Source organism: Lottia gigantea (genome assembly GCF_000327385.1).
Source record: "Lottia gigantea unplaced genomic scaffold LOTGIsca_25, whole genome shotgun sequence".
NCBI lineage: Eukaryota > Metazoa > Mollusca > Gastropoda > Lottiidae > Lottia > Lottia gigantea.
Window position 1 is genome coordinate 640,312 of NW_008708752.1, and position 24,395 is coordinate 664,706.

The window sequence follows — 24,395 nt, forward strand, 5'->3', positions numbered from 1 at the left end:
TATTTGCCAAAAATAATATTGTAGGAGAAAATATGGATATTTATTGTACAAGATACTATTCAAATGTAAACTGAATTTATTCAATTGGTTCTCTCGTAAAATCCTGGTTCACCAACCTAGGTTACAATTACCCCTTGTGGGTGCCAGCATACATCACAGGGGGTTCCTAAGTGGATCCTAAAAGAAAGATCTACAAGGATAACAACTAAGGATCCTTTCTACCAGCTGGCTGTAGGCCAAACCTCTTGGCATTGATCTTTCCCTGATTATCTATACCCATTTTCAAATAGGTTGACTAGAAATATGAGTGAAGATGACTTATTCAAGATAATAACCCACGATCACCATTTGTTTAACATAACCAAGCTATTGACGTCATGGAAAGAACCAACACTCTAACTTATTGTGCTTGTATGGTAGAGATGTTTTAATATCAGTGGTGCTGGACTCTCAATCAAAGGTTTTCCCCCTTGTCAGTGATGCAGGTAAGAGGGGCTGATATGGAAGGAGCTTCTAGTCGTCTGGATGGGACAATAAACCGAGGCCCCATGTGCTACAGTTGGAAATCGAAAAAGAGCAGGTTAATGCTACTGTCCCCGTAAAATTTTCCCTCATTACACCCTGCATGGCATTGGTGTCTTTATTAGGTGCAGAAGAGTAGGATGTAAAACTCCATTGATTTCATTTATATATACATATAATGGATGGCAATGTTCTTGGCACCACCTTTTATCTCTGTTATGTATTGCCATACTTCCAGAATGGAAGAAATATAGGACCAGATGAGAGAACTTAGCTATCTGTAACACTTCTCAGATGTAAAATATGACTTAAATACCCCTTACAATTGAACAAACAAGGAGTGGGTAGGAATGGAAGACCAACATTCCTCCCACCCCCTCTTTCTCCTCACACCCCCACTTCCTTACTGATTTGAACACTAAGTTCAACCAAACCAAAAGAATCAATGGGAACTGAAATTGATATAATTTTACTTCTTCTAATATACACAACTCATGTTTAAAATAAAATATATTTCATCTCCATTTTGTCACAGTAGTATTTTCTTATTTTATTTCACCATGTTGATTATAGCACTTCAATAATTGATAGCACCAACAACAGGACAAAGCTAGTTATGTCAATTTACCTCCTTTAAAACATATGTTATTTCTCCAACACTGGGGTGGAAAGTGGAAATGTGTTGATTTTGTAGGAATTATCATTCTCAACACAGAGGTTATGGCTAAGTAACACACTAAGTCTCTGTCACAAATTAACCTATTTATTACAATAGGTCATCAAATGAAATGAAATGAAAACAGTTGTTTCCTAATTTCTGTTCCAGATTGGGCTAAAGAAGATCGGCAATACCTTGAATTGTGCAATGAGGAAAGTTTTGCTAGGTCAAAATGTCACTTAACAACAAAGACTGAACAGGGTGGAATGACAATGACACCGAACATGAGATGCATAACAATTTCATCAGATGATAGATGGCAAGTTGAATCGCCCACAGGAACAGCAAAAAACGAAACACCAAGATTTGCATTTTATAAGACTGAAAACCTCAATCACAGAGTAACTTGAGGTGTACTACAAAAATAGATAGACACAGTATGGGCCTTTATTATCATTAGGGCTTCATTCTAAGGCATTTTTTTCTGAATCCAATGCTATGAAACTGTCAGAGAAGACAAGTTGATTAGTTAATGAATGTGGACTCTGTGTTCAGAATGTATAATATTATTTGATAAACATAGTTTGGTAGTATGACACTATGAAAATCAACATTATTATGTATATTTGGTGGGTTACATTGTTTATATAATGAGAACAACCAAATTGTTCATTGTTATTTTTCATTTGTCACTGTACAGTAATATTTAACTACTGATAAACTTTAAAACATTCTTTTCTCAATTTTAAAGGTATACTACTTCTTAGAATGACCCAAAAATTTAAATTTTTAACTTGGCTAAAATGAGTCTATCTACTTCAGAATCACTCTATAATTTATATAAATTCAAAAAACTATGTAATTATCTATAAAACTAAGTATAACTAAGTAATTTATCCATAAAACTTAGTATAACTAAGTAATTATCCATAAAACTAAGTATAACTAAGTAATTATCCATAAAACTAAGTATAACTAAGTAATTATCCATAAAACTAAGTATAACTAAGTAATTATCCATAAAACTAAGTATAACTAAGTAATTATCCATAAAACTACAAGTTATTATTGAAAACGCTTTATATTTTTAAAGACTTTTTCAATAATTACTTAGTTTTTTTTTATTTATCGAGTTATAAAGAGATTCTGTGGTATAGTTACGACACCAGGTAAGTCAATTGATGCATATATACCCATATTAGCCAAATTTGAGACTTTAATGTTAATGTTCATTCTAAGAGGTAGTATTACTTTAATTAGGTTTCTGGGTTTGGTCAGTGCATGTACATTACTTTTTGTTAAAATTGATATTGTTCTTATAAACATTGATTGTTATTTAATATATTATTATCATTTATTGTGTAAAGGGTTATTGTTATTAATCATTACATGATAAACTGAGCTGACTGATATTATACAGAATCATACAGAATCTAACAGAAGCTTCCATTCTTTTGTGAATTTTGTGCAAAATGGTATTCTCTAAAAATCCCTTGACTGGAAATAGAAAAAGAGTAGGCTAATACATATGTCCTTGCTAAAGTTCCCTTGTTGCACACTGCATAGCATTGCTGGTCTTCATTAGCTCAATCAGGTATAGAAAAGTAAAAAGTAAAACTCCATTCATTGCATTTCATTTCTACAATAGAGCTTTCTCTTTGACTGACTGTGGTATATCACCTAAAATGTTACATTTTAAACTTCTCATGATGGCATAAAACACAGTTTTAGTAGAATTGCAGAAACCACAGACATCTGACTGAAAATTGAAATGGTGCAATTTAATGCTATCAGGTTTTCCCGATACGCATACAAATTTTAGAAAACCGCTTTACAATTCCTTTAAAAAAAAAAAAATGGTATAGCACCTTTAAAGTAAAATACTTTTTATGAATTCTACAAGTCAACTTTATCATAACAGTAAAAATTCATTTATAAAATAATCATGATAAACTAAATATCACATTTAATTACTGAATATTGACTTTATATTTCTTTCCACTGCCTACTTATTTACATAAATAACATGGAGAATAGCATTTAGAGAAAATAATTTACCAAACCAATAATCAGTGTTTTTATTAAAGTACCTTCAAGCCTACTTATATCAAAAAGATAAAGAAAAAAAAATGGAGCCTGGAGCAATGAAATCTACTAAGTATAAGCATGATCGATCTAAGTCATGATTATAAGTAGGGAAAAAAGTCAGGAAGAAAATATTTAAAATCTCTTAATTATCCGTAATTTACTGGAAAAGCTATTTAGTCCACTATCTATAGTAGATTTTCTATTGTTTTTCCTAGTCTAGATTAAATGACAAACAGCTTTAAAGAGGCTTTTCCAGATATAGCATAGATAACAGATGGTGTGCATGATGATGATATATTCCCACTTAATCATGTGCCTGGCAGACTCTGCCACTTTTTTGTTTTTGGTTGATCAATGTATATGGGAAAAGTACCAGTATATGAAAACTAAACTAGATTCCAAATTTTCAAAATTTCTCAGATTAAGGCATAAACTATTGTCTAAAGGTTATATGGCACTTAAAAGTGAAAATGATTCTCGTTAAAAACATTTATGGCCAGACTGACAAATGGACACCAGGGCATCTAGCAACGTTCATTTAAAGTTTGTATCATTTTGTTATGTAATATATATATTCTCTATATATGTTTCAGAGACTTACAGCTACAAAATATCTACACCATATTGGATTTATATTTCAAATTGGCAGAGAAAAGTCATAGCAGCATTGATTAGCAGAAACATAAGAATTGGACGAAGTCTGTGTTGTTATGGACTTTGTTTACAATGCTTGTAGTCCTGAACAACCAGTTTCTGATGTTTGCACTACCAGAGTCACATGATCACATGACAATCTAGTCTTAGTTCCTATAAATTATGGCTGTCATTCATTACCTTGACATGTTTCAGAGCTCTAGGGGAATGTTCACAATTTTAGGTCATAAGATTAATCTGAAATGCACAGCAAGCTTATATGGGAAATTACATTTTACATCCAACTTTTTTATACCATGTGGGCCAATGAAGATGGGCAACGCACTGCAGGGTGCACTGAGGGAAATTTTGCCATTAGCCTGCTCTTTTTTTATTTCGAACCTTCGTGGGATCTTTAGCGTGCTCAGGCTGTAGCACACAGAGCCTCGATTTATTGCCCCACCAGAAGTTTTTTCTATGTCAGCCCCTCTTACCTATATCACTGAGAGGGGGAAACTGGGTTAAAAAATTGGAAGACATTATCTCAACACTTTTAGATGGGAGAGCTCCTTTAATACTATATAGATTACTGTCCTTGTTCTAATAGTAAGCTTAAATTACGCTAAGTCCTTTGTGTGAATATTACCGTGCCTTTATAGTAAGATGATTAATACATGGTTAATCATTCAGGAAAATAACGTAAAGATCTATTTCTTACAATCAACGTTAGGTCTTGACATGGAGAACGGCTACTTCTGAATACCCACGTAGGTAAACAATTCCTTCAATGACTCATTAAATCGCAGGATATTGAAATATGCAGGCTTAAAGACATGTGCCATTTAAGAAAGAATCAATAAATAGAAGAAATTAAATCCCCAAAACTACTTCTGAACTTTCCGCTAGTGGGAAAACGTATTAATATATTTTCCACGAGGCGTTATTTGTAAAAAAAAAAAAGAGTACCAGTTTGGTGATAAGTGCCATAATACTCAATATATTGGCTATTTCATTAAATTCTTTATTTACATAAGCTCCATAGTAAATGAGTATAAAATCTGGCTGCTATAGCACTTGAGATATACTGGTATTGATTGGAAAATACAAACTCTCTATTTCCATGGCGACAAAGATAGGTTTATGTCATTTCAAACTATATACAGTATATTGTATTTATTTAAGACCAGTTTAGTTACCATAATAATTCTTTTAACGTAACATCAATCAATTTAATTTATCGATTGGTACACTCTTACACCCCTGTCACTCTTGTCAATTATATTTATCTATTAGTTTAGACTAACACCCAATCATTCCTCTTAGATCTCTATTAGTTATTTCTGTCAAATATATTTATCTATTAGTTTGGACACACATTCCCTTTTTGAAAATTTGTCACTAATGTCAAATATATCTTATTATTATTTAAGATTTATTTGATAATCTCCCTTTTTCATCTTTCCATAAATTTTAGTCCTTACTACATGACAAAGGCCGCAAGAAGTGTAATTATAACTTTGCAACAGCTGTTACCACTGCTCTTAGTTTTATCATCACAACTGCTCTTGGTTAAACTTTGCCACTGCTCTACATTTCATCTTCATAAATCACTGCTTTTAGTTTTACCATCACCACTACTATTAGATATAATTTTGCAACTGCTCTTTATTTTCTCATCATCATCACTGCTCTTAGTTTTACTATCACTAACTTCTCTTGATTATAACTTTGCCACTGCTCTTTATTTTATCATAACCACTGCTTTCAGTTTTACCATCATAACTGCTCTTGATTACAATTTTTGCCACTGCTCTTTATTTTTCATAATCACTACTCTTTATTTCATCATCATCACTGTTTTTAGTTTTACCATTACAAATGCTCTTGGTAATAACTTTACCACTGATCTTTATTTTATATCATCACCACTGCTCTTAGTTTTACCATTACAACTGCTCTTGATTATAACTTTACCATTGCTCTTTATTTTATATCATCACCACTGATCTTAGTTTTACCATTACAACTGCTCTTGATTATAACTTTACCATTGCTCTTTATTTTATATCATCACCACTGATCTTAGTTTTACCATTACAACTGCTCTTGATTATAACTTTGCCACTGCTCTTTATTTTACCATTACAACTGCACTTGATTATAACTTTGCCACTGCTCTTTATTTTATCATCACAACTGAACTTGATTATAACTTTGCCACTGCTCTTTATTTTACCATTACAACTGCACTTGATTATAACTTTGCCACTGCTCTTTATTTTATCATCACAACTGAACTTGATTATAACTTTGCCACTGCTCTAGATTTATCATGACTACTAATTAATTACAACCTTGAAAATGCTCCTTCTTAAATCACTTTTAAGACATCAAGAAAACTCAAATGTGTGCACAATCAATGACATATAGATCTAACAAAATATTTTATTAAAAAAAATAGCAGTGGGTTCTTTTTAGTTGCAATATCTGAGAAGTTGAGGATATAATTGTAAAAACTCCTATCAAAGTTATGATTTCTACTCCTAAATATATATATAAATCATTATTTAGACTATTTAACTCGAAATCGTTCATTGAACATCACCATAAATATGAAAGAACAAATGGTTGATATCTTCAACTTTTAATAATCCTGAGTAGACAGGCAATAGAAATCAGAATACATATAAAGAGTACAAATGATTTCTCCAACCCTAACAAAGGATTTTTCCAGTTTGTTAAAATGGCTGATTGAGCGCTTTGTTTCTTGTTCCTGCTGGCCATGCTACGTTATACCGAGTAACAAAGAGCTTCCATATATATGGTACCGACAACTCGTGAGACACAAAGCCCCATCACTTCTTACAATAACTAATGAAAAGTGATTCATACTTTTCTTGTCTTACACAATAGAGAGAAATTAAACACAAAACCGACCAAAAATGATGTGCCGCACACAAGTTATTGGCCTTTGTATAATAAAATTTGATTTTCCAGTAAAGGCTCTTTATTGATCTGTTGAATAAACTTAATTTTTCTGGTAAAAAAGTTGACTTCATTAAGATTTGATGAAAATATTTGCTGAAGTTTGTAGTGAGAGTTATTAGAATGTAATATGTACTGACAAAATCATATCAATATGCAATCTCCTTTTCATTATTTTGCATAAAAAATGGCATTTCAAATTGTGGTGAGATCTTGGAAAAATATAACACAATTTATTTTCTTTAGCTTATTCTACATGTACTTTTTTAACGACAACAAATTGAAGCAGGAATAGAAAGATACATTCATTTGCATTTCTTTACAAAATATTGTTTTCATTAGTGAAAGATGGCTGCCAAAATGTCAATGAAAATTTAGATCTATCAAAAGAGTTTCTTGTGAAGCAAAATCTTAAACTATCAATGGAATCTTTAGTTTTTCTAATACATTTCAGCATATTAGTATTTATGGAATGGCACAAATTAAGTTTATATCATGAGATATTCTGGCCACAATTACATTTAGATTAGAAATTAAGGGGTGAAAGGCAATACTGGGCCGACTTTCGGAAGCACAGGCACAGGCATCAGAATCAACTTACCTTGAGGAGGTTTTGAACGCACGGCACCTAATCGGCTAGCAGACGCTTTGGAATCTTTTAAGGAAACTTCAGGTACATGTCAGAAATTGATTGGGTCACTACGGATGCAGGTCAAAATTTTCCTTATTGCATGGTGTTGCCCAATTTAATAAAAATTAGATTACTTTTTTGTTTCTTTTTCTGTTTTGTAGTATTTTTCACCTCCATTGTAATCTAACAAGTTTTCTATCATAGTCGTATTTGTATGTTACATGAAATTCTGTAATTAGAAACCACCATCATGACACAACATTTAATGTTTTTAAAACGACCGAGCTTCCATATTACTCAACTGTCAATAATGCTCATCTATCACTTAACACAAAATTATATTTTAACATGGAAAATAACTGCACATAGTTACATTAATAATGCAAGAGCTGTGCATCATCAAATTTGCCTTTTACAACTTATTTGTATTTTCCAATTTTCAGTGCTGTCAATAATAATTTCAAACAAAATTTTGGCATCATAAATGATTCACTGAAAAATCCCTGAAAAAACATCCACATGAAAGTTTGGAATATTAGGTTTATTTCTACATTGATTCTGATCAAGGAGATTCAAATTAGAACAATTAAAAAGAAAGTCATAATTGCTGACTCAACAAAATTGAAAACTAATTGCACATAAGAACTATTTAATGTAGAATTGGATTACTAAATTAATCAAGAAAAAAAGACCTAAAACGCAAACATGGATTTTTCTTAGTTGTTTTCTAATGGATGCACCACTATGCACTCAAATGAACCGCAGTTCATTTCTATTATGAATCTAATTTTAGAATATACTTGCTTCATTATCTGTTAAACTACCAGAGAATACAATTACATTGTCATTTGTGAGACTATCATTAAAATAAAGTATATATATGAAACAGAATTGCAAATCGAAGAAACTTTAGAAACAAGTTGAAGAATAAAGTTAAAAGGTGATTTGTAAAACAACTTAAAGAAAGAAGTTAAACAGTAATTTGTGAAACAACTTGAAGAATAAAGTTTAACAGTGATTTGTGAAACAACTTGAAGAATAAAGTTTAACAGTGATTTGTGAAACAACTTGAAGAATAAAGTTTAACAGTGATTTGTGAAACAACTTGAAGAATAAAGTTTAACAGTGATTTGTGAAACAACTTGAAGAATAAAGTTTAATAGTGATTTGTAAAACAACTTAAAGAAAGAAGTTATATGTAAAACAACTTGAAGAATAAAGTTTAATAGTGATTTGTAAAACAACTTGAAGAATAAAGTTTAATAGTGATTTGTAAACCAACTTAAAGAAATAAGTAATTTGTAAAACAACTTGAAGAATAAAGTTTAATAGTGATTTGTAAAACAACTTGAAGAATAAAGATGAACAGTAATTTGTGAAACAACTTGAAGAATAAAGTTTAATAGTGATTTGTAAAACAACTTGAAGAATAAAGATGAACAGTAATTTGTGAAACAACTTGAAGAATAAAGTTTAATAGTGATTTGTAAAACAACTTGAAGAATAAAGATGAACAGTAATTTGTGAAACAACTTGAAGAATAAAGATGAACAGTAATTTGTAAAACAACTTGAAGAATAAAGTTCAACAGTACTTTGTGAAACAACTTGAAGAATAAAGTTCAACAGTACTTTGTGAAACAACTTGAAGAATAAAGTTTAACAGGAATTTATGAAACAACTTGAAGAATAAAGTTCAACAGTAATTTGTGAAACAACTTGAAGAATAAAGTTTAACAGGAATTTATGAAACAACTTGAAGAATAAAGTTCAACAGTAATTTGTGAAACAATTTGAAGAATAAATAAAACAGAAACTGTAAGAATGTGTCAAGGAGTATCTAAAACTATATAAAGAACAGCATCCTCTTGCAATTTCCAAAAACAAGAAATATTTTAAGAAGCTCAATTAATATGCAAAATATGACAGAGAATAAAGATCAAAATAACAAGATCAAATTAACCTTCTAAATGCCAAGCTGTAATTTGATTCCCCCATTGACAACTAAAAATATTATTAGAGTACAAGTTAATCTATATTGAGGTTTCTACAATTCTAATGAGAAAAAAATAATTTTCTAGATCTGATTCAACAAGCATCCTGTACAATTAATCTTTAGATACATATAACTACCTGTCATTGATTTAACATTGGTAAACCTAACGTAGCCAAGATTCTTTACCAGTTGATGTACTTTTTGTACTGATTGCTGACAATTTCGAAATCATCGCATGTTTGAATTCAGAGATTTCACGCATAGATTTAAAAAATAACGCATGAGATTTAATTTACCGAAATAACATGGAGGTGATGAAATCAAGCTAGTTTATGTATATTGGGGCGTTAAAATATTGCGTTAAATTTGAAAATTCAATAAAAACTTGTTCTAGTCTAGTTTGTATGGAGTGATATCAATATTTAGAAGAGTAAATATGTAACGATTGGTTGTAACACGATATAGTGACAATCATTGTCAGGTGTTATCACGTTATGTCTGAGATCTAACAATAATGTCAACAATTCGCAAAGCAAATCGGTATTTTTTCATGTGCAGGAACAACTATCAAGATGCTACATGTAGAGTATTTAGCTCTGTTGCTTTAAAGTCTCTCTGTCAGACATTTTAGCACATGAATCCTGATATTTGACAAATTTTTATCATGATTATGTTATGTTAGAAATAAGTTGGATTGTATTGATGAAAACTTTTCTGTACACCATTACCTCTGAGGTAAAAGAACAGTTGAAGAGAAAGAATTTACAGTTCTCCAAAGCCTGTCAATTTTTGGTTGATCAAATGAAAAAAAAATATGAAGTACTAACAATCTGAACTGCAAAACTTAATGCGAAATCCAAACAACATATTGGCAAAACATTGGTACCAGCTAATGAACTTTTCACATGAGGAAGTATATCAATCATAAGTAAGTATTTTAAAATGAAATAGCATAATCATTGGGGTGCCAATAGAAGCATAGCATCCAGTTTAACTGATATTTCCTTCCTGCAAAAACTTACCAATATTCTCTGTACTTCTCATTCTTTTCACAGAAATACAATAATCTTGATCTTAATGTACAATATGTATGTATACAGATACAACATGTATGTTTGTTTGTATATATTCAACATCTATGTTCGAATGTGTATTTGCAACATCTTTGTTTGATTGTAGATACAGTTCATGTTTAGTAGAAAATACAATATGTATGTTGTGCTTGATTACAAATACATCACCTATGACTGCAAATATTATATATACAGTAAGTTTGGTAGCAAATACAATTTGTATGTAGTTGCAAATAAAATATGTATGCTTGGTTGCAAATACAATATGTGTTTGGTTGCAAAATACAACATGTTTGCTTGGTAACTATCTAGAATTTTATTGACTGTTTTATGGATGGTAATTTTTGCTAGTTTAGATATCAAAGATTCAACCATTTTGTTTTATTGAAATTAATTGAATTAAATAATGTTTCTCCTAAATACAAATTTAACTCATCTTGCCACTTTAAAATCAGATATTGGAACATGACTTACAAAATAGAACAAAAACAACATCTTATAACGGCAAACTTTCTTCCGTTGGTTGACAAAAGAATTAATAATATAGATTATTTCTTTCCAAATCTTGGCAGATTAAATTTGTGACATAGGGATCAACTTATTTCTAAGCTGCACTTTGATGAAGAATAAATTGCAGTCAGTGAGTTGTATCAATATATGGCTATGGACGGGGTTTGTTAGATCAGATGATATTCAAAGTCTTCAATCTGAAGGATATATATCAGTATTTATATGGGTTAACATGAGCGTTACCTGAGTACATGTCAACCATGTTGGCGACCTTTTGGTACTGCTACGGTACAGATGGATGTCTTTTAAGTTCTTAGCAAATAGGATGATTTAATCTAGATTTTGCAACTTTGTCTAAACTAAATTACGGGCATGAAGTTCATTTTAACACAAACTAACTTTCAGTCAAGATTAACAAATGAAGGTGCATCAGAGAAAGGGTAGCCTAGACTTAAGAGCTTTAAAGTTTTCATCCAGGAATTAACATTTTTCCCTCAAATGTTCTCTGCCTACCCAATAATTTCTAGCTCCTATGCTCCTGGTCTAATTATTTTTATTCCATTCTCATTTTGATTATATTTGGGGTTTTTCAATGTTACATTAGAGGATAGTCCAATATAACACTTTTGTCAGCTAGTGTACTTTGTTGCCTGGTTTGTGGCTCTGATGGTTTTGTACATTTACCTACCTTTTTTCTGATTTTTGGCATTTGTGACACCATATAGGTTTAAGTAGATGCAGTTTGACCTATATATCTTCTTATTGACAAACGACAATAGACACAGAAAAACGGGAAACTAACAAAATGGTGAGAACAGAGTAAAAACTTAACATTTGTCAACAAAAATATTGTATTTGTTGAATTGTTGACTTGTTAAGTTTGTCTTATACATGTACCATCTAAATTTCACACAAACATATTGTGGAGGTAGTGAAAGGAAGCTGACAAGTATAGTAGGTACAAGGTATTTCTTGTATGGTGGGATACTTTTACAAACCTCAGCTTATTTCAAACTGCATGTCAAGATAAGTATATGTTCTTGGTTTTACAACAAGATAAGTATATGTTCTTGGTTTTACAACAAGATAAGTATATGTTCTTGGCTTTACAACAAGATAAGTATATGTTCTTGGTTTTACAACAAGATAAGTATATGTTCTTGGTTTTACAACAAGATAAGTATATGTTCTTGGTTTTACAACAAGATAAGTATATGTTCTTGGTTTTACAACAAGATAAGTATATGTTCTTGGTTTTACAACAAGATAAGTAAATGTTCTTGGTTTTACAACAAGGTAAGTATATGTTCTTGGTTTTACAACAAGATAAGTATATGTTCTTGCTTTTACAAAAAGATAAGTATATGTTCTTTGTTTTACAACAAGATAAGTATATGTTCTTGGTTTTACAACAAGATAAGTATATGTTCTTGGCTTTACAACAAGATAAGTATATGTTCTTGGTTTTACAACAAGATAAGTATATGTTCTTGGTTTTACAACAAGATAAGTATATGTTCTTTGTTTTACAACAAGATAAGTATATGTTCTTGGCTTTACAAAAAGATAAGTATATGTTCTTGGTTTTACAACAAGATAAGTATATGTTCTTGGCTTTACAACAAGATAAGTATATGTTCTTGGTTTTACAACAAGATAAGTATATGTTCTTGGTTTTACAACAAGATAATAATATGTTCTTGGTTTTACAACAAGATAAGTATATGTTCTTGGTTTTACAACAAGATAAGTATATGTTCTTTGTTTTACAACAAGATAAGTATATGTTCTTGGCTTTACAACAAGATAAGTATATGTTCTTGGCTTTACAATGCTATAAGTATGTGTTCTTGGTTTTACAACAAGATAAGTATATGTTCTTGGTTTTACAACAAGATAAGTATATGTTCTTGGTTTTATAACAAGATTAAGTATGTTCTTGGTTTTACAACAAGATAAGTATGTTCTTGGTTTTACAACAAGATAAGTATATGTTCTTGGTTTAACAAAAATAAAAGTATATGATTCAATTCTCATTGATTTATTCAGCATTTATACATAGAGATCATATTTTATCCCAAAAAAGATGTTGGTTTGAAAAAAATATCATGTGAAAATATGTATTATTTATCATCAATTTCGTATGAGAAATAATTTGTTTAACAATTGCTGATTTGTAAAAATACCCTACACTCTGTTGGTTTTTTCTATTCTAGTTCTAGTCAATATACATAAAGTAAAAATCTCAACTAGATATACACATGTTCTCAAGTTGACAAGACAAATATTAACAATTTGTATTGTTTCAACCTTCATTTTATCACAATGTTCACATAACATTCATATCTGACAATAAACTTCTAGGATAAAAACTAAAAACATCTTGGTCATATTGACATACCAAACCAATCTTTCTCTTGGTACAACTGCCTTATATTTCAACAGCTTATATTCAAATTTTCTAATATTCAATCCTTCATCATATAAATATCTAGAAATAAAACTAACCATAACCACAAATGTACCAATATGCCAAAACTTCCTGGCTCACAAATGCACAAAATGGCTAACCATATTGACCAAATAGCAAAATATCGGTTATTGTAACCAGTATAGTAATAAAAACAAAATTGAAGCCCAGCACTTTAAATTCTTCTTGCTAGGTTTAACACTGTCTTCAGTGAACAGTTTGTCAAATTTGATAGAATTCCTTAAATCTGAGAATAAAGCTACATGCAAAAAAAGATGAGTGAGCACAAGCTTATTGTAAAAAGATGCACAAATGGACTGATATGACAGACTGTAAATAGTTTACATGGGAGGACAAGTAATGTATTTGGAGGGACAAGTAATGTATCTGGATGGACAAGTAGTTTATCTGGACGGAAAAGTAATGTATCTGGAGGGACAAGTAATGCATCTGGAGGGACAAGTAATGCATCTGGAGGGACAAGTATTGTATCGGGAGGAACAAGTAATGTATCGGGAGGAATAAATAATGTATCGGGAGGGACAAGTAATGTATCGGGAGGAATAAGTAATGTATCGGGAGGGACAAGTAATGTATCTGGAGGGACAAGTAATGTATTTGGAGGGACAAGTAATGCATCTGAAGGGACAAGTAAAGTATCTGGACGGACAAGTAATGTATTTGGAGGGACAAGTAATGTATCTGGAGGGACAAGTAATGTATCTGGATGGACAATTAATGTATCAGGAGGAATAAGTAAGGTATCTGGAGGGGCAATGGTGTATGTTGTTTAGTTGTAGTAATGGAATTAGTCGGTTGTAATTTTTTTGCTTCCCCTCCCCCCTGGTACCTACAGGCCTGCATGAAATATGTTTCCTCACTTCATCTGCATCAACAGGATTTTTTCCTGGGGATGTGAAAAAATCTATATTATGGATGAACTCCCCAACGCCTTATTTATTGATTGGGCAATATTTCACCATTGTGTACACTTAGTACACTAAGTGTACAATTAAGATGGCCATTGCCTTAAAAGGCTTGTTTCTGTTCCGTAACTTATTAATTTTTCATGAGTGTCCATATTTCAACTCCTTCTTTCTTCCTCTTTCACAATAAATATCTAAATTGTCATATTTAAGTGTGTGGTCCAATTGTGATTTATGATAATAAAACTTTGTGGGTATTGAAATACCTGTTTGTATGTTTCAATTGACATTAAAGGTCTGTAAAACCCACTTATTCTTTATGGGCTAAAATTGAAGAGCAATGGAACATTTAAAAACTACTTTCAGGATTATTCATTGGGGCATATCCTAGATACACAGATAATGCACACAGATAAAGCATTTTTCTCTTCTGTGGCTATGCATGTAACTTTCAAATTGTTTAGTCAGGAAAAAGAATTGTTAAGTGGTTTTCTAAACTTTTAATGTGTATCCTGGACACTGATAGCATCAATTTGCACCATTCCAATTTCAAACAGATGTTTGTGGTCCTTGCAATTCCACTAAAACTATGTCACTATTGCAAAGGGCATTTTACAATAATATAATATTTGCAGATTTTGAGATGGAGACATCATAAAGCACTTACTTTTAGTGCTTTTGTATGAACCACGGATGTCCGATTGATGCAAATGGATGCTATAAGTGCACTGTTAAAAGTAAAAAGAAAACCTCTTTACAATCCCTTTAAAAACCTATGCAAGAATTGAGATTGCCTAATGTTTGACATTTAACCCTTACATGTAATTTTACACTGGGAAATACCAACAAGTTGCCCCATAAGATTTGTTAGATCATATATACTTTGCTGAGCCATCATCTAGACCGCACTGTGCCCACCTCTTCTTTAAGTATCAGCCTTTACTTCTCAATTTCCTAAGTCAAGTGGTGAGGAAGACCCTTTTAATCTTCAATTTCCTTAATTTGAAGAGTGCCCTAAAATAGCCATATATTTTCCTTATTTATTGTCTTACATATTGAGACGGCATTCCTTGGGCATTACTCAGCTGAGGAAGTTAACAGTCTTAAAAAGATTACAATCCATACAATTCATTCTTTCCTATATATTAGTCTATACATATTGTAGCAAAGGTTAAGGCTAGCATACACAACAATGCGTTCGGTTTTTGTTACAAACATCTTGGGAACATGCAATGCAAACACTTTGGTCAGCATATATCCTAATAATCATGTAATATTCATGAACCACTTGTGGTATCTATATCCTTTTACAGTTATAATTATTCTCTGTACAAAGTCCAAAATATTTTGTGTCATGTCAGTTGAAAAAAAATATTATGAGCCCCTTTCATATACTCTAAGAAATTTGATGAGTTGACAAACCCAGTTGCAGAGTGGCATCCAGTGACAAGTATTTGTCCAACTGTTAAAACATAAATATACCCAAAAAAATATAAGATTTGTGTAATGTTTGAAAAGGATACTGATTTACTTGTTTAGCCAATTTTACGCCTACTTGAATTCGAGATTATAAATGAGCAATTATGATAAATTCTACCAAATATTATAAATTTAAGATAACGATACAGGACCAGATACTGAATATGAAACTTTGATATCTGTCAATTTTATTAAGATTAAATGAGAAACCTTATCTTAGAAACTACTGTTAATAAATTTCATAGACACAAAAACAGTTATCTTTTCACAGAGAATCAAAATTGAGTGCATATGACAATTGACATGTTTTTGAGGAATAAACATTGAGTGCACATTACATGTGTTTAGGGAATAAAAATTGAATGCACATTGCATGTTTTTGGGGAATAAAAATTGGGTGCACATTGCATGTTTTTGGTGAATAAAAATTGAGTGCACATTACATGTTTTTGGGGAATAAAAATTGAGTGCACATTGCATGTTTTTGGGGAATTAAAAATTGAGTGCACATTGCATGTTTTTTGGTGAATAAAAATTGAGTGCACATTACATGTTTTTTGGGGAATAAAAATTGAGTGCACATTACATTTTTTTGGGGAATAAAAATTGAGTGCACATTGCATGTTTTTGGGGAATTAAAAATTGAGTGCATATTGCATGTTTTTTGGTGAATAAAAATTGAGTGCACATTGCATGTTTTTTGGTGAATAAAAATTGAGTGCACATTACATGTTTTTTGGGGAATAAAAATTGAGTGCACATTGCATGTTTTTTGGGGAATAAAAATTGAGTGCACATTGCATGTTTTTTGGGAATAAATATTGAGTGCAAAATGAGTATAATTTTGCCATGTCTCATGATGGGAGAGCTCTATTTTTACTGCTTCCGACAAGAGATGACAGAAAAATTACCACTGGAATAACTGGCTTGTCGAAGCAAAGCGTTCTTCTTCTATCAATGAAAAGCTGAATTCGCCAAGCTTTGGATTGTTCACTTTTTAACAAGAAACATGAACAGCTTTCAGCTCATAGTGAGAGAGGTCATAGGGTAAAATGAACTAAAATCCACATTCCTGTTCAACATTTTAGCAGGATAACAGGTAAATTGAAATATCTTAACCATTTTTGGATTGAATAATAATTCTCCAGATTAAACTCCAGGTTAGGCAAAAAAGAAAGAAAAGAAGCATTTTTGTCAATAACAACAACTTAAAGGGTCCTCTTTAACCTGCTGATCCATGGCCAAACCTTTTGGCAATGATCTTTTCCCAAAGTATCCATACCCATTTACATCTGGGTCACCTGGAACAATGGGGGAAGATGACTTATTCAAGGTCACCAGACTTTTGGAAACCGATTGAGATTAGAAGCCCAGCCCACCATTTGTATACTGCTATCAAGGACATTACAAGATTCCAATGCTCTAACTCTTTGTGCAACTGAGGAATATGTGAACAATACAATGATCTCAAAAATAATTCACTGTAGCATAGGTCTGTGCAATGTTCTCATGTTACAATCTATGCTCATCTTCACACGAAGGCAATCAGAAAAGCAATAAATGAAGAGCACATTTGTTAATTAAAATAACAAAAAATAGGTCATGCAAGACACATGCACCTGCATTTTACTAGTATATCCTAGGATGTGTTATTATACAGTCATATTATTAAACTTTAATATTCAATTAATCAAAATGTATAGAAAAAGATGTGATTCGTGTGCTTAGATGGTTATCAATGGAATGCACATTCACTCAAGTGTGTCCATTGTGATCATTATTTATATGTGTACACATCAAGTCAAGATCAAATTAATTTACTAATAATTTTGATGTCATTTAACTGATTTATGGTAATTTAAAAATCATGATTTTTTTCTATGTAGGAATTAATTCAATTGCCTGTATATTTGATATATTTACAGTTGGCAAAACTTTACAAGAATTTTATCGAACTGCTCTCATTGAATTGGTGAGATCAGAAGACCTGAACAAATACTTTAAACAAGTATGGTGACAAAATGTCCATGGCATTTTTTAAAAACTGAAAATCAGGCTCCACCTTAAATATAATTCACTAATAAAATTTGAAATTCTTGTATGATGAAGTACATCTGGTAGGTTCAACCTTCTTTGAGCCATAATTATGATATCAAATGAAATTTTTAATATTCTACATTATAAAAGATGTTGATATTATGTCTTCAAATTGTTTAAATTATATGTAATTTCAAATTAGATAATAGAAAAGAGACAACGTGTCGTGGCTTTTGATATATGAGGTTTTTAAAAAAACCTGGTAAACAAATCAGACTGACAATTATAAATATTATATTATGTCTTCTATACCTTGATTAAGATGAAAAAAAAAAAATCAAACATATTAATAATAATTAAAGTCATTATATTAAAAAAGCAATCAATGATAAAATCATGATAGCAACTTTGTCAAAAATTCTTTCAGAGGAAAAAAAACATTTGAAAAAATTGAAAAATCAAAGAATAATTAACTACAATAATGCTATCAATATCAAAAATCTTACTCAAAACTTGCCAATGGAGAAAAAAATTGAAATATCTGTACATAGAAAAAAAACAGTTGTATCAATTGAGATACATTTTCAAAATTTCAAAAGATGATCAAAAAAAAAAAGTTCCAGACGTCGAAAATGAAAGTTCAACAATAACAATACAAACTTTAGCACCTGGTCAAATTTGTCTGAAGATGTTTAAAATCTATGTAATGAAAATGGTTTGAGTTGTTTCGGTATTCACATCACCTGCCATATCTCTGTCTCTTCCTAATTTTGACACCTGAATCATATTTGTTTAGTAGTGATACATTGATTGATAATATTGTGTAATTGTCGATGTTAAAATTTAAAAATGTTTGAAATGAATATGATGTATTAACACAGTATAGGAATGTTACTCTTTGTTTTTTTGCCACCTGTTTTCTTCCTTTTTAAATTTTTGAAATTATTCAAATCTATTTCAACTCCTGAAAGACTGTATCAAGCTCCAGTGATAACGAATATACACTAAGATATGTCATATTGTGGCCGCAAAGGTACCACAGATATCAGAATGGTGTACATAGAAGATATAAGTGTTCCCCTAATATATAAATCTTTCTAATCCATGTTACTCTACAAGTTTTAAAGTGTTTAGGATTGATATACTTCCTTTTATGGAAGTTCATTAGCTGCCACCAATGTATTGCTTAACTGTTATCTTGCATTTTGGGTTTGGTATTTTTTGAGTTTTTTTATTCTCCTTTAATTCGCATGCCTGGAAGTAGGCATCAAATGTACATCATATTTATTGTCAAAGAGTCTATAGAAAACAATTAAAAAGGAACCATCAAAAATAAGCTAAGACTACCCCGAAAAAACTCCACAAAATTTCACTCTTTAATTCAAATAATTTCAAAATTGATCCAATTAAAAACCATTATTGTATAATTGAACTGAAGACAAAATATATAATTACATATCAGCCATATGGCCAACGATATTCAAAATTATAAAAATATACTACAATACTGTATCCTTTAATAAATAATAATAGAAGATAATAAAATAATAATAATAAAATAGACAATTATATTTGTAATAATAATACCCAACATATAAAATAGAATAAAATACATCAAAAAGCTTTTATCACAAACTCGAATGTAAACAACAACAGGATAACAATAAGATTTTTATAGATAACAAAAGATTAATTATTCAATTTTTGAACTGGGAAAAATCATCCCGTCAAGCTTGATTATAACAATGGTTTAATTCAATGTGTAAATTTTAAGTTGTTTGAAAGAAACGACCATTGGCAGTCTTGTCATACGTGGGCAAAACAAAGCCCCTATTTTCAACATAGATTATAATTTGCCTACTCAAGTAAGCCAGTTTATCAGTGAAGCGAAACGTAGCACGCGACTCTTTTCATTATACTTTTCTAAACATGACAAGGTATATTCCTTTGTTCCAAGCAACTTGAAAAGAAATAATAAGCTTCTTGTTTAAAAGTAAATATCCTTATTCATATAATAATCATTATGATGACCATTGTTATCCAAAAGTAAATTTAATTTTGATGAGGTTTCTGTATTAATACCAGTATTCAATACTCTGTTATATTTAGAATTATCCATTGAAAGCTATTTAATCAAGTTAATTTTCTATATTCACAGCACATCAATTTTTATTAGCCAATTATAAGTAGCATAGAGTTTTTAGTACAAATGAGTACAACTGTGTCAAACTTCCAATGAAAATGCTGGCAAGACTTAACTTGTATATTACATAAATTTTGGTATTTAATACCATTTCATGAATTAAAGGGATTGTAAAGAAGTTTTTTAATAATATTTTTATGTATATCGGAGACACTGATAGCATCAATTGGCACCATTCCAAATTTTAACTAGACGTTTGTGGTTTCTGCAATTCCACAAAGAATAAGTGTTTGATGACATTACTAATCGCCAAATTTGCTTTGACGTCATCAATCACTTAGTTTTAGTGAAATTGTAGGTACCACAAACATCTAATGGAAAATTTGAATGATGCAAATTGATGCTCTCAGTGTCCCAGATACACATAAATTTTTTAGAAAACAATCTATTCAATGCCAAATGAAATGAATCAAAGGTAAAAGCCATTCTCCAAAGGATATAGAAGCAATTCTATCAAAGACTATTTCTTAAATATCATCTTCAAAATCTTGCAATTTAGAAGTAACAGTAAATGTACATGCAAAAAATTCTACCTTGATACATTATACTGAACATGATATCCAAGCTAAAAACTATGGATAAAATTTGGGAACTAAAAATACGTCGCAAATTTATTTGAAAAATTTTAACAACTCCATATGAAATTGTGGAACAATTTTTTTTCAAACTTCTTAAGCCTAGTATGAAATAGTATTACGAAATACCCTGAAAATTTCAATGACGATTTACAAATTCTATTTTTTTTCCAAAATTCAAATGATATAGGAAGAAAAAAGGCAGTTCATTGAAAAACAATAGATGTCTTTCATTTGAATTCAACCCAAATCAGCCAGAAGTCAAGTCACGAAATTAGTAAAAAAAAACATAACAAGGATGACCTGAGTAAGTGTTAGATGATTGGATGGGAAAGTTTGTTGGACAACATACTCAAACCATGGATAAAGAACAAGGCTGTCTGGTTATTGACAGACTTAGTAGGTGTCAAAACGACTTCTGTTTCCAATACTTTAGATCAAAAGTTAAAGACCTGACAAATACTTAACCTTGTGTACAGAAAACATTTCCAACTTATCCTGTAAACTTAGCTTCTTACCAAACGGAAACAGTCCTGCTTTCACAGTAAATTTGACAAATATCTGAGAAATTACACTGAGATTTACACAGTGTATTCAAAATAAGTCTATTGTCCTCTTAAACTTGGGACTGTTTTCAAAATGAACTTTTCAACAATGTTTTTGAAGGGCTAAAACTTTGTTTTACAGAAACACTGGCCTGGAGTGAGAACAAAAGTCATTAAAGGGACAGGCAGGCCATTTTTTTGACCAATCATACTTTAGTCTCAGAAACAGGAATTCGTCTAAGCCAATCCGTTATAGTGTTCAAAGATCACCGTCAAAATTTGAGCCTTCAAGTCCATGTGTGTCCAGAATTATCCCTGTTTGAATGTTAAAATGAGGACTCATCAATTTAAGATACTCTGTGATATATATAGACATGTATAGAAATAGTGAGAAAAATTTCTAGTTTAAAGTATTTTTAAAGGAATTATGTGATTTTTGTACATTTCTAGTACTTCTGAAGACCATTTACAGATATTCAAGATCCCCAAAATGGCACACCTGTCCCTTGAAGTTGAATTTAAAATCATAATGAAGATACATACAAAACAAAATGAATTTTATCTGTTTTACTAGCTGGTTGTTTTTACCACGTCCTCCATGAACATAAATATGGTTTTCTTTCCTTGCCCTTCAATTTTTTTATATTTTAGTGAATATTTTCATTGATTATGGTTTCATTATACTCTTCAGATGGAATAAAATATATGTCCAAAATTTTGTTTTATTGAAATTGTTTAATAATTGATTATTAATCTTGATTTCGTCTTTGCCACTTGAAAATTTTTGTTCTTCAAAATCATGAAAGCAAACAACATAGCTCAAACAGTCACCCAAATATCTAAAACATATTGTAACACTTGAAGATATAAAATGTGAATTACCAGATTGTGCTAACAATAGGTCTTCATTGTATATGACAGTCAAGTTTTTGCCGTAGAATGTCAACTGTTTTGGGTACGTGAAAGAAAGAATGTAAAAGTGTCAATTGAGCTAAATTCTTAGCCAACATGAAAGTTGAAGATGTAAAGACAACCAAATAGATGTGTTAAAAAGCAAAAATAGAAGAAATTTCATCTTATTTACGTATTATTGGAAGCTATTTGCCCTGTTTGCTGTATTGAACTCTTTTCTGAAGATGAACGTGTTTTTTCAATTACCAAACATTCTTACGCCTTTTTGCGCGACGAAATATGTGCTTTTGAATAATTTCACACCTCTATAATAAATATTATAAAAACAAATATGAATAATAAAAATATTTCTTGAAATTTTTGAGCGGAGTAGATTTTCAGACCATGTGGGACAAACAAACGTCAAAGCTTTATTTGGATAGATATAAGTTACATACTAGGATAGGAAGTTTAACGTTGTTGCTAAATTCCGCGGCCTCTCTTTTCCTATATTGCATCAATGGTTTATGATTTGAAATCTTCCAGTAAACATCAGCGTGTCAACATCACAATGTTTTACCATTTCTTTTCACTATCAGTCTTTGTGCGAAGATATTTTAAAATACACATTCTATAAACACACTGTTTACTTTCGTTGACGGATACTCGCGAAGGTGTGAACATTACACAAAATATAGTGTCAATGTACTCAATCTATTCTTCTAAAATACATAAAGTTAAACTTCGACAGTGCCAATAACTTAGAGATAATAAATTCTCTTAATCCATATAGCTACCACCAAAAACATAACGATAAAGTGTCAACTGTTTTTAACAGCCAATCATAGACATTTCACTCTTACTTCTGTACCAGGTAGATAGTCACAGTCTGAACAGAAAAACACTTGGAAAGGTTCATGTACGTTGAAGAAACTTAAATATTTAATAAATATATTATGAAGAAGAGAAGCAAAACATCAGATTGAAATTTTTTTTGAAAGGCCACAATTGATCTGAATTTTCTTACTTTTTATAGTAACTTTATGTCAGAAAAAAGAGTTTTACATTTTACTATTCACCTAGATATGTTTGGTACCGAAAAGACTCTTGAATTGCTCTTTTATGATTGATATACTTCATATACTTCCATTTTCTTCTACCTACCTATCGCCAAACTGTTATTTTGGATTTCAGATTCCGTTTTTCAGTTTCCTTAGTACATGGTTTGATATGAAATATGAAATAGGTAATAGAATTATTAGATGTATAAGTTTCTCATTGGAAACCAAAGAACTCTCTTTGCAAAAAATCAAAATATTATTGAATCAGCGAGTGCAGCCATACATGTTCTGTAACTTATCCATCAATATAATGGTTTAAATAATAGAACAGAGAATGACAAAAGCCAATTCTTTCTAAAAGTGTGTCAGAAAACAATATAAGTATTATCTTTCATTGAGTTGATTTTTTAATTAACTAGGGGACAGAAAGACAAAATATCCTAATGCTTGAATGAAAAGTTGCTGACATTGTATATGGTGTATTGACAAGTCTATATATAGCCTAGTAATCAATTATATGGAAGCTAACAATAAAAACGCTTTTATGATTAAGATAATATAAGCGTAGGGCTATAATATATAAAGTAAGCTATAGAATGGTGGACAATAAATATTATGATAAAATATCTATTATTGATTGATGAATTGGTACGTTGTCTGGTATTGTTGGTATTAACTGATATCAGATAGAAATTGAGATATTATCAATCAAGTCACTCGGGATATATATAATTCTTATACATTATCGTTATGATGACTCAAATGATATATGAAAACTAACACTAATATTCCTTGAAAACTTTTAATAATTTCCTAAAATTCAGAATTGAAAAGCAAAGGTCCAAATTTCCCTATATTCTTGGTTTTTTTGCAAAATCTTTCTTTTGCAATTCAAAATATATAAAATGAGGAAGAAATGAAGATGCAAAAATCAATTAGACATTTCAAATTAAGAAAACAGAAATGAAAAAAAGTTTTTGACGTCCAACTTTTGTTCACCCATGTGGGCTAAGAAAGACGGGCAACAACATGCAGTGTCCAATGAGGGAAATTTGGTCAGGAGAGCATCATTCTCCTACTCAATTCAATTTCAATTGCCAACTGTTGAGGGAT

At 30.7% G+C, this 24,395-nt stretch overlaps 2 protein-coding genes across 2 annotated transcripts; both read right to left on the minus strand.

Moving 5' to 3' along the window:
• Positions 1–12,116: 12,116 nt before the first annotated feature.
• LOTGIDRAFT_117131 (hypothetical protein) lies at positions 12,117–12,926 on the minus strand (the record flags this gene model as incomplete). The annotated part of the gene is made up of 1 exon (XM_009055587.1): positions 12,117–12,926. A coding segment is annotated over one exon (810 nt), but the record flags the coding sequence as incomplete, so codon positions are not given.
• A 3,642-nt stretch (positions 12,927–16,568) lies between these two features.
• LOTGIDRAFT_78691 (hypothetical protein) lies at positions 16,569–16,766 on the minus strand (the record flags this gene model as incomplete). The annotated part of the gene is made up of 1 exon (XM_009055539.1): positions 16,569–16,766. A coding segment is annotated over one exon (198 nt), but the record flags the coding sequence as incomplete, so codon positions are not given.
• Between the last annotated feature and the right edge of the window lie 7,629 nt (positions 16,767–24,395).